At 37.2% G+C, this 11,762-nt stretch overlaps 2 protein-coding genes across 4 annotated transcripts in view; one reads left to right on the top strand and one right to left on the bottom strand.

Moving 5' to 3' along the window:
- The window catches only part of DCLRE1A (DNA cross-link repair 1A), a 34,603-nt gene extending 23,631 nt beyond the window's left edge, over positions 1-10,972 (bottom strand). Inside the window, exons 1-5 of one of the 2 annotated variants that reach the window (XM_027852145.1) lie at positions 10,805-10,972; positions 9,139-10,325; positions 3,165-4,835; positions 1,845-1,978; positions 1,368-1,486 (exon numbers count right to left, since the gene is read on the bottom strand). In XM_027852145.1, coding sequence (XP_027707946.1) covers positions 1,368-1,486; positions 1,845-1,978; positions 3,165-4,835; positions 9,139-9,589 — 2,375 coding nt within the window. In that variant the 5' untranslated portion in view covers positions 9,590-10,325; positions 10,805-10,972. Of the gene's footprint in view, positions 1-1,367; positions 1,487-1,844; positions 1,979-3,164; positions 4,836-9,138; positions 10,326-10,641; positions 10,687-10,804 lie in introns of those variants that run through there. The other variant, XM_027852146.1, reaches the window with a different exon arrangement.
- Positions 10,973-11,389: 417 nt separating this feature from the next.
- Positions 11,390-11,762, top strand: part of NHLRC2 (NHL repeat containing 2) — an 83,229-nt gene continuing 82,856 nt past the window's right edge. For both annotated transcript variants that reach the window (XM_027852148.1, XM_027852147.1), the window contains exon 1: positions 11,390-11,659. In XM_027852148.1, the coding sequence (XP_027707949.1) occupies positions 11,482-11,659 (178 nt within the window). In that variant the 5' untranslated portion in view covers positions 11,390-11,481. The remainder of the gene's footprint in view (positions 11,660-11,762) is intronic.

Raw genomic sequence — 11,762 nt, 5'->3', positions numbered from 1 at the left:
TGTGTGTGTGTGTGTGTGTGTGTGTGTGTGTGTGTGTGTGTGTGTGTACACACACATCAGATATAAACTTGTTTATCTCAGGACCTTAATCGGACCATGGAAGTTTGCTCTTGTGGGCAGTTTATTCAAACTGATTCAACAATGAAGACCCAGTCATAATCATATGGACCAGAAAACACATAAGAAATTGGTAATGAGGTAACATATAAGTAAAACCATTCTTAGATACCACCCTTGCCCACTTTAACCTTTAGTATCTGTCTTTTAAATTCTCCTTAATATGAGTGTTCTTAAATCTGCAACCACACTAAAATAATAGTAATAATAATAATAGTAATACTCTCACACTTATGTAGCATTTGAAAGTACACAAGAGTGATATACACCAGGACCAACTCTATTCCTATAGAAGTTTTCTAATTTCATATTAGCAATAATATACTGAGTAGCTGGGGTGAAAACAAATTAACATGGAAAACTAAAAAGAAGGAAAACTAGAGAGACAGCTGGTAATAACCATGTAAACACTGCCTCCACATTCCACTAAACGTTAACTCCCAAATTCATTTTAAATTCCAGGAAAATAAACTTCCTAAGGTTTAAGATTACCAATAGCCTGAAATTTACTTGAAGGAAATCTCAGAGGAACTGAGAACATGCTTACCTAGTAACATAAATTTAATTGTCACTAATGAAATGACATTATATACGTTTAAAGGGAGAATGGTAATTTATAACATCAGTTATGTAAGATATAATCTTAAAACGATATAAAGAATAGCATCAACAATAAGCAAATCTACTTTTATTTGACAACTAAATATTTAAGAAAAATAAACATTAACTCCTGTCTGTTAAAAACAGTTCAGATGCAAGTTGGCCTAGAGGTAAAATGATAGTTATGATAACTCCTGGAGATTCCCTTCACTTCAACAATTCCTGATTCTGTGATAAATTCATCTAACACTGTCTTCAGAGGAAGAGCATGTATTATTCATGAAGTAATAGTGGTAGATTTTTTAAAAAATAGTTGTTTAAGTATTTGTTAGTTATTTTAAAAATAGGTGTTTAAAAAATAGTTGAGGGGCAGCTAGATGGCGCAGTGGATAGAGCACTGGCCCTGAGTCAGGAGGACCTGAGTTCAAATTCGGCCTCAGACCAAACACTTGACATTACTAGCTGTGTGATCCTGGGCAAGTCACTTAACTCCAATTGCCTAAAAAAATTTAAAAAATTAAAAAAAATAAAATAAAAAATAGTTGAACCTTTCAAATTGATGGATGCTAAAAAAAAACTAGCCAAGTAATTATTCTTTTCTTCTTAACATTTGAAAAATAAGGCCCTTTTGAAGTAACTTTCATACTTACTGATTAGCATCAAGCAAAACAACTTTGATACCATTTACTATACACACAGTGTCCATTGGCAGGGGATGGAGGTACTGTTCTTGCACACAAAGTTTGCTCTTTACCAAATTGCTTGTTATCTGTAAGACAGGAAGTTACAGCTACATTAAAAGTTTAAATTAGATTAATATGTTCTTTCTTTCTCAATTTTGGATCCAAATTCTTTAGAGAATATGTGAAATAAATGCTTAAAAGTATTAGATTAGTAATTAAGAGGTTCAGAGCCCAGCACCAACCATGACACTAACACCCTGCACTGCAATTAGTGACTGTTTTAAATAGAGTTTAGAGGTTAATAGATAGGAAGCTTTTAGTCATTTCTTTTCTAGAATGGGTAAAAGTTCAATTATTATTCTTTTCAATCAAGTTGCTTATATATAGATGTTTCACAAGTTCTTTCATGTTAATCTTAGGTCAGAAAGTTTTTCATCCTCTTACCTTGCTACAATAAACTGGGAATGTAAATTTTTTTGACAAGCCAGAATAATGGTCCGAATGAAAATGTGTGAGGAAATACGCTGTACAACCCTCTATTGCTCCATATTGAAAGGCATCAACTGTAAAGCCAGTTCCTAAAATATATATAAAAAAAATGCAAGTAGAAAAGGTCATATAAGACCCAATATATTCAAAAAAGACATTCAATTATGAGCTAATTAATTATCATCACCCTCAGCTCTCCAGCCTATTTCTAATCAGTTGTTCTGGTTTACCAAAAGTCCTGCAGACTGTAGAAACACAAGAAATGATGACACTCTTGGACAAAATAATTCAGTAGACTAAAAAGTCTGTTGTAAAGATTTCTTTGTAAACAACTGCATCAAATAAGGCAAGTGTTAAGATACTAGTCAATTTTAAAATATACTAATATTTGTTTTAATACTCATATTTATGGAAATCATTTACTTCTGGAATAACTGACAAAAGAGGAATGTTAAGTTCTTGTATCTAATGAGCACTGATGCTATGAAAATAGGCAAAGAAACGATCTCATAAAATGTGCCTAGTGCTTCAATAGTAATGTGCAGTATGAAAATTCTGGGCTGATTCTACAATGAAAATCAGTCATATTAATTTTGTTCTAGAATAAAACGGCTCTATGATGTACACAGAATGGTATGTGTATATATATATATGTGTGTGTATATTACATATATATATAATAAACATACACACTCAAGGCTAAAATATAAACATAGAATAGCAAGGTGACAAAGATCCAGAGCTAGAAAGGACCTTTGATGCCATATAGTCCAATGTTGTCACTTTAGGATAAGTAAACTGAGGCCCAGAGAGGGTGTGACTTACCCAAAGTCACATGGTCCTCTACATTGCCAATGCTCTTTCTATTGCATCACACTGCCTCCCTTAGGCACATTGTTTTAATGGGGGTGGGCAATTGATGCCAATTATGATTTGCTTTATATCCCATCTGGATCATGAAATAATTTACTTTAATTATATAATTCATCTGACATTTTCCTACTAAATCAACTATACTTTCTTCCCTTTTATACAAAAAAAGCACAGAAACTTAGCCAGAGTCTGATCTAAGAAGCTAGGCAATATTATGTGTAATATATAGCAAAAAGAATGAGAAAAGAGTCAACTTCAAATCTTCACAAGGCATTTCATGAATAGAAGATGTATTCATAAATAAGCACACAACATATATTTTGAAAAAATAGGCAAAAGAACCCAATAAAGCTCAAGAAGGGTGTGTGTGTGATTTAAGTATGTATTACAATTTCAATTTACCTGGTATTTTCTTATAGAAGGGACATTTCTTTTCCCTCAAGCCTCCTTCAGTATAAATTGAATCTTGCAACCTTGTTCTCCACTTCTGTGATCCACCTTTAGCTACCTTATTTGTCACTAGTTCTCTCTTATTCATGAGCTCATCAGTTTCTCCCAATTGTGTCTTTTCTTCTTTTACAGCTGACTTTCTAAATCTTTTTCTTCTTTGTGACCTTTCACAGGATGATTCCTCAAAGGTTTTAGTTCTATTTAAGTTGTGTGCATCAAGTTCCGAATCACCCAGAGATCCTTCCCTTTTCCTCTTGTTCTGTCCAGACCGCTTTTCATTAGGACTTGCATTTTTTGTTCTTTTCAAAGCACTTTTCTCTGGCGTTTTCTCCTCCTTTGCTTTTGGTGGTAACCCAAAAAACACACCTATATCCATTTGTTTTAATACTTTAGTAGAAGATGGTCTTGTGTTAGAGTTGGGAGTACATGGCAGCAATATCTCCATAGACATATGTTCAGTAGTTTTATTATGAAAAGCTTCCATGTCTAAAACTGAAGCCTTAATACCTGCCTTACTATCTAATGCTTCTCTGCAAAACTTTATTATATGATTATTCTTTTTGCCATAAAAGGATCTATTTGATTCTTCTATCATTTCACTTTGAGTTGACTGAGGAGAAAAAACCTTTTCTTCCTTGCTTTCCAAGGACTTTGACATTTCACTGTTAAGTAATTGCTGAGAAGCCCAACTGCAAGCAGCTGGTTCTTCAGTAGACACACTCCCTCTACTTGATTGGGATGAGAACAATTTTGGCTCATCAGGGCCCTCTTTATTGACTTGATAATTGGTAGAATTCAGGTCCCCAGTTAAAGAAGTTGGAAAGCATCTAAAATGATTAGTGGCACACGTTGGCTCACAAGACTTCATCCTCTCATTTTGGGAAACAGGTTTAGACACATCACTTAAAGTGGGAGGTATATTCAATTCTTCATCATTCTGGTTTATGTAACTGTTCATTTTCCTGCAGTCAGGTTTATATTCCTCTTGTAAGGTTCCACAAAGTCTTCTAAACAAGATACAGCTGTCATCCTCATCGTCAATGCTGTAATTTTCAGAGTTTTCAGTAATACACAGTTCCTTTTGTGAATTTTCTAGCTGCTCCTCTATATCGTAAGTTTCTTCATCACTTTGGAGAGGAGAATAGGAGATTTCACAGTCACTGAGATCAGCTTCTGGCAGTGGAAGGTTCAAATGTTCTGAGCTATTCAATCTGTCTAATTCTCCATCAGCAAGAAGAAAACCAGAGCTCTCAAGTTTGTCATTATCAACAAATTCTGTGAACTGCATAGTCTGTTGGAATTTTGAGATGTTTGTGGAAAATGAAATCTTTTTATTGGTTTCATTTGGAGACTGAAATTTTCTTGGACTCAATGTTATCAACAAGGGATCATTTGGAACATTTTTTGCATTCTCTGTTTGTTTCTGACACTGAGTCCATCTTTCCTCTAGGCTACAGAGAAAGCTTGATTTAGTATCATTGGAACCAAGAAGCTTGCTGCTTGACATAGAAGTTGGAGAGCTAAAAAAATCATTCCCTGCTCTACTTTGAGCTAGCAGGAAATGGGCATACAGTGTGTAATGAGAAGGAACTGCAGAAGTACATAGAAGACCATCAGGACATTCTAAAAAAAAATTTTTTTGAGAGAAAAAAATTAGGATCAAGTTACAGAGTAACACTTGATTATATTTGCATGTCAAATCCAGTAAAAATTTTCAGAACCAAGAGCCAACAATGGATTGGTATACTAGATCAAGAGATGGATTTAGAGTCAGAAAATTTGGGTTTGAATCCAGAGGCTCTGCTACTTACTATGAATGCAACCTTAGGCTTGTCACTTCAACCTCTTGGCCTCAGTTTCCTCAAATGTAAAATGAAGAGGGCTCAACTAGATGATCTTTAAGTTTCCTCTCAGTTCTAAATCTTATGAACCTACTTTCATATCATAAAATATTAGTGGGCCTGAACCTATCTTTCTTGTTATACACCATTTGCCCTTTCACATTCTACAATACGGACAAAACTAGCTTTGTCTCTGCTCCTCAAAGACAGAACACCATTTCCCATCTCTGCACCTTCTTACTGGGCATCCTCCATCCCCTTCTTACTTCTGCTTCAGAGTTCCTCTTAGTTAATCCACAAGTAGTTATTAAGCACCTACATGGCTGGCATTGTGCTGGGGGTGGGCAGGTGGAGGGTGAAGGATTACAAAGAATAAAAGGATACCTACTTACAGTGAGCTTACATTCTAATGGGGATGGCAACAAGTACATATATATGTGTTTTCAGAACAAATATAAAGTAAATACACACACAGCAGTTAAATATAAGGTAATTTGTGAAGAGGTTACTAGCATTTCGGGGGGTGAAGAGATTAAGAAAGGCCTCTTGCAGAAGTTGGTGCCTGAGCTACTTCTTAGAGGGAAGAAAAGGAAGAAAGGAAAGAAAATAAAGAGGTAGTGTATTCTAGGAATGGGGGACATTGAGACTGGTGTCAGGAAATCAAGTATCATGAGTGATAATAGAGAGAAGGCCAATTTGGCAGGATCACACAGTGTATGAGGAATAATGTCCAATGACACTGGAAAAATGAGTTGGGGCCAGGTTGTAAAGGACTATAAAAGCTAAACAGGTGAGTTGACATTTTAATCTGAGGAAACAGGAAGCAACTGAAATTGGTGAAGAAAGTCACAAGATCAAATTTGTACTTAAGGAAACTGATTTTGGCAGCAGCATGTGGGATTGACTGCAGTGATGAGAGACTTGAGGCTGGGAGACCAGTTAAAGGTGGCTGCAATAATATAGGTGAGAAGTGATGAGGTCCCGAATGGATTTTCAATTGTTTTTCCTTTAAAATGCAGTTTGCACCATCTTCTGCTTGAAGCCTTTCTTGGCCCTCCCACCCCCACCCCAAATACTGATATTAGTGCCCTCTCTTCCAAACTACTCCATGTATGTATATATGAACAACTTTGGACATATTTGTACTTACTCATTTTACTATTATGCTATATATGTTTATATATGCAAGTGCTGTCTCCCTCACTAAAATGTAAACTCCTTGTGAATACGGACTGTCATTCTTTGAACTTATATCACTGGTGGGCAAGTAAATGGTTAACAATCAGTTCTCAAAAAAAAAAAGACAAGTGTAATCTGCGGTATTAACATTTTCTCCATCACTTCTTAAGTCTAGACAATCAACAAAACAATTAGTCAACCCCTGATTTGTAGCCTTTGCTAATTTCCAAAGTATGACTATTCACAATGAAAATTTAACTGTAGTTCTCAAGAGCTAGCTCCAGCATGATTCTTTGTATCCCTGGTACCTACCACAGTCTCCAGCACATAGTAGGTCCTTTAAAAATACTTATTGATTGCTTCCTAATTTCCATAGTCAAAACAGCAGGAAATCCTTACACTTACGCTATTCAACTCTGTTTATAAAAGATAGACTCCAGAATCCTAACCAAAAAGATAGCAAGACCAAATTTTGACAATTTGTGATTTTAAAATATGGCAACAATTTATTTTTCCTGTTAAAAAAAAAAACCAGGGGAAATTTACTGGTTTTCTTTTCCAAGGAATTCTCACTATCCAGGCTCTTCAGAATATATGTTCCTCTTACTTTACATTCCTTCAAGGAGAGGCAGCATGGAATAATGAACAGAGGGTCATTCTCGCAGTCCGGAAGACTTAGTTTCAAGTTCTCCCTCAGACAAACGCTAGCAAAGTAATACCAGAAAAAGTCACTAGTCTTTTGTGTCCCAAGCAACTCTGTAAGACAGTAAATGACAATGAGTTGCCAATTGGTATATATGGAAGAAATTTCCACACCTGAAAGTTCTCCAAACTGCTGCAATCACAGGTCCTGGCCAAAAAACCAAACAAACAAAAAAACCCAAACCATCCTTTAAGTGGAACAATAAGCAGATGCTGGCTAAATTCTCATCAGCTTCACTACTGAGCTGCTGAACAGTTAGCAAAGAAGAAAAGTGAACTAGTATAATTGTCTTATAGAACTGCTGAATGTAAAATCCAGTTTAAGAAATTGGCAGTTTTCAATTTACTGACCAAAAGATCTATGATTAGAATATAGCGTAATTCAGCCACATTGTTGTAATTAGTTAAAACAAAGTGTAAGACAAAAGGAATTTTAATAGGATATTGTTCTAATCCATAACATTCAGTTATATTCAGAAACTACCCTATATAAATCTCTCTGCCTACATAAATTGGAAATTTATTGGAATTTAATTGCAAAAGAGTGAATAAGTTTGGAATAAAACTTAGATGTTAACATTTAGGTCTTCACATTCTAGATTTAATAATAGGTTTATGAAACAGGATGATAAAAAAATACTTGTAAAATATTTTGGCATATCCCAAACTTACTACAATCAGAATCCAGATTTATTAAGAATACCAGGGGAAGCTTCTCAAAGGCTCAATCAGAAGGCATTACTCCATTACAGATAAGAAAAATAAAAATCTTGAGTTTGAATTCTGTTTTAACACTACTATGAATTTTGAATGTTTTTAAACAGTCCTCAATGGCATTAAGTCTTTGAAGTACCAAAAGGACCCAATATGAAGGTAATTTCAACTAAGTGGCTGTCTTATCACCTGGACTCCTAAGGCCTCCTTATATTAAGGCTTTTCCATGTCATGGTAAATTCAAGCTTCTTACAAATGAAGCAAATGGTAAGTTAAAATATTAAAGGTTTGAGAGGTTTTTGTAAATTTTGTACCCTACTTCTCTGAGAAAGAAAAATAGTTGATTCATAAATTTATTAAAAGAAACAACTAGATTATGGTCCAATGATAAATGACCGTTGGCAATAACAAGATCTTGTTAAGATTTTAAAGTGTCTTTCGAATCAAAGAATGATTAAATTATGCTTAGTGTAACTTTCATGTTGCACACAACTTATTGCATTCATTAGCAGGGGTGCTTGATTACATGTCACATGCCTTTAGGCAAATTAGGTTTTTTTTTAACCCTAAGGCTTGTCTTTTTACAAAATATAGAAAATACTTGCAATATCTACTTTACAAGGTTATCGTGAAGATCATATGAAATAATATATGTAAAACAAACTACAAATCTTTTAGTGCTATATAAATACTAGCTATTACCAACGTTACCATAACCTCCCATTTAGGTTCGCAGACTTTTTTAATCCACGTTCCCCTTAGGTAGACTGGTGAAACCTACTGACCAGAACAATGCTTTTAAATGCATAAAACACATAGGATTACAAAGGAAACCAACGATATTGAAATAAACTTATCAATTTAAAAAAAATAGTTTATAGACACTGGTTTGGGAATTCATGTAAATTTAGACAAGCCTCAGAAGTCATTCCTTATATTTTATAGATGAGGAAACAGATTAAGTTACTTACCCAAGATCACATAAGTATCAGACTCTTCTGACTCTGTGTTTAGTGATCTTGCCAATGTTCTGCTGCCTCTCCACCTGAAACCTTCCTAGAATCGTCATTCTACATATTTTATCATGGAGAATGCATCATGCACATTTGTTGATTTCAAAGCCAAGATATTTACACTTTCATGTTTTCATGAAATTATATGGTAAAGGGGAAGAATTTTTTTAAAAGCTTTCTTTAAAAGCTTCCTTACAAAATTATTCCTGTTTATACCTTTCTTCACAGGAGTACCTATGACCTCTGACACTTTCTTTGCCCTTCTTAAATCTTTTAAACTATATCTTTAACAAGCTCAAAGAAAAAAATATTCCTGATTCTCATCTTCCCTCTTCATTATAACCCAGTTATACTCACAGTAGCTTTCATATCCATCCTGGGATCCCATTGCCTGACTCATTTAATTTTCATTCAATCGACGTAAATCTCGCATATCTGACCATTTTGATTGGTTACAAATCATTTACCTTCACTTACCTCTTTCTGAGGACCGTGGAGCATCTAAACATTCAGCAACATGCCACCGAGGTGTTTGACCCAGCAACAAGGAAAAAGGCATTTGGCAACTTGGACAGTGTCCACTATAAACGGGATGCTGCTTTGTTGGGGTCAGTTTTTTGTTATCTGTCTTTCCAAGCTTTGCTTTTGCAGTTACCTTACCCGGGGACTGCTGAATATTACTGCTAGTATTTAGATTGGGTTCAGACACAAGTGTCTGAGAACCTCTTTCTCCTAAATGTAATTCATCATCCTTAGACTTTTCCTTAACTTCCACAGTCCTTTTGTTTTTACTTTCACATCTTTTTGATTTGCGTTTACCATCTGTAGCCTTTTGAACAGAGTTAGAAACATCTGATTTTCCCAATTTTCGTTTTCTTATGGATTTATATTCCCAGATATCTTCTTCCAATAAGTTTTCATCTGACATGATAATGCAGCAGTATCATCAAAACAATACCAAACCTAGATGAATTGGGAGTTCAAGCTTTGATATAAAATTACCATAACTGCAATTATTGTCTTTTAAAAAAATAAAAGACAAAAAATTAAATCCACTGAAAAAGCTTAAAGCTTTAAAAAATGAGTGGTGTGTCCAATACACTGAGCTTGGGAAAATACAAACTCTGCCTCAAAGAAAAACCTGCAGTAGTTTTCTGCTTCCAAAAAAAGACAAAAAACAAAAAAACAAAATCTGCAGTAGTTTTTATACCACAATAAAATTTCAAAGGTTTCACATATATAATGATTAGTTATTTGTTGTTGCTGGTTCATTCTGAGAGTTAACTTGAGTTGTTGTAAACAAGCAAAGACATAGTCCTAAATCTATAAATTAGAACTATTTCCAAATTCAAGCATTTAAGGAAATTTCAGAATTTCCAGGCATTAAATTATTCCAAAATTCACTATTTTAACATACAAATAATGTTGTAAAAGGGATAAACTCTGTCCGAAATGTATATATGTCTAAATTACTCTCAAAACAAAATCATTAATTTTTTCTCCTAGTTAATTGGTGCAAGAACTGTTCCAAAAAGGAAATGGCCATATCTTCTTGTTTGGAGGTGGGTAAAGATGATTCCCTGTAGCAGCAAGAAATCGCACTATCATTCAAAGCAGTGGGCACTGAACAGATTCGGCTTCTGGGAACAATCCAGCATCTTCCACTGTACAAAGAAACAGACACAACTTGAAGTGTGAAATTCCTGGGTACAGAGATCATGTCTCCTAAAGAGTCTATGATAGCAAGGTGGCTGGCCTTCTTTACGCTCTCTAGCCAATGAGGAGCCACCTGATACCTTCCTCTATCTTCTTCTAGAATTGCGTGGTTTTTGAATGGAAAAAGATAGCAAGGGGCCCACTGTGTGTCCAAGGGTCAGGGCTGGGCGCCATCCCTATCCTGGGGGTGAGGGAAGAAGCAGTGCTAACCAAGCCCTGAATAGTGAGTCAGCGCTAAGACTTTTATCAGTCCAAGAACCCGACCTTGTGAGACTCCTGCCTGGCAGAGACCCCGGTGGCATCCACACCTGTGCCCTCAGGGCCCGCCCCCCACCCCACAGAGCTGCAGCTGCATCCTCTCCCCCCGCCCGTTTTCCCCTCTCTGTTCCCTCAGCTCCCTTCATCCTCCCGCGGGCTCGGCACTAACCTTTCGTCCGCTCCAGCACTTTCCACATCCCGGGGGACAACTGACAGAATTCTTTGTTTCTCTTTTTGCGAGTCTCCCTAACCCTTAATTCAGGACACGGCCTCTTCCATTCTACTCACACCTCGATTTTCTTAACTTTGTGCTTGTTTTGAGGCGGGAACATCTTCCCGCTCCAAGGGCCGTGTCGAATCGGCTGATTTTGAACAAATACGGGGAGGTAGAGAGGGGCTTCAAAATGAGCGAAGGGGAAATATTGTTATCTGAGTTCCACGACTTTGATTTAAATACGTATTTCCTTTTAAACCTCATGTGTCGGGGAGAATTAATTTACTTAGAGTCCTCGCAGGATAGTATTTCCCGGGCCTTTTCGCCTACGAATCTGCTACTGCGAATATTTACACTCGCCGGTAGGGAAATGACCTCGAAAAGGTAAAGCAGGGGGGCGGGGCGACAATTTCGCGTTAAGTGGTGTTTAAAAATAATTAGAACTTTGGTGTTTAAGACTTGAAAGCAAAACAAAACGTAGGTTAGAGGTTAGAGGCAAATTCCGCTGTGGAGGGAGAGGCGAATGTGCCGCACTGAAACCGAAGGGCCGTCTAGGCTTTCTTCCCTCCCCCACCCCGCCCCAGGTCCCCGGGAAGGGATCCGGCCCGCGCAGCCGGAGAGACGCAGGGAACATGGCAGTCCCTGGAGCCGCGGGCGCGAGCCTCTCGGCCTTGCTGCCCGCCCAGACCTCGCTGGAGTACGCGCTGCTCGACGCCGTCACCGCGCAGGAGAAGGACAAGCTGGTCTACCAGTACCTGCAGAAGGTGGACAGCTGGGAGCAGGACCTGGCTGTGCCCGAGTTCCCGGAAGGTGAGGGGACCCCGGGCGGCCCCTCCCCTGCCCCGAGGCGGTGAGGCGGGGGCCAGGCGCTGGGGCCGGGAGTGGTCTTGCTCGGCGTCCTCTCGATGCCCGG

This window comes from Vombatus ursinus, unplaced genomic scaffold (assembly GCF_900497805.2).
Source record: "Vombatus ursinus unplaced genomic scaffold, bare-nosed wombat genome assembly UNPS02009205.1, whole genome shotgun sequence".
In the NCBI taxonomy this organism is placed as follows: Eukaryota; Metazoa; Chordata; class Mammalia; order Diprotodontia; family Vombatidae; genus Vombatus; species Vombatus ursinus.
This window is presented reverse-complemented; position numbering and strand designations above follow the sequence as displayed.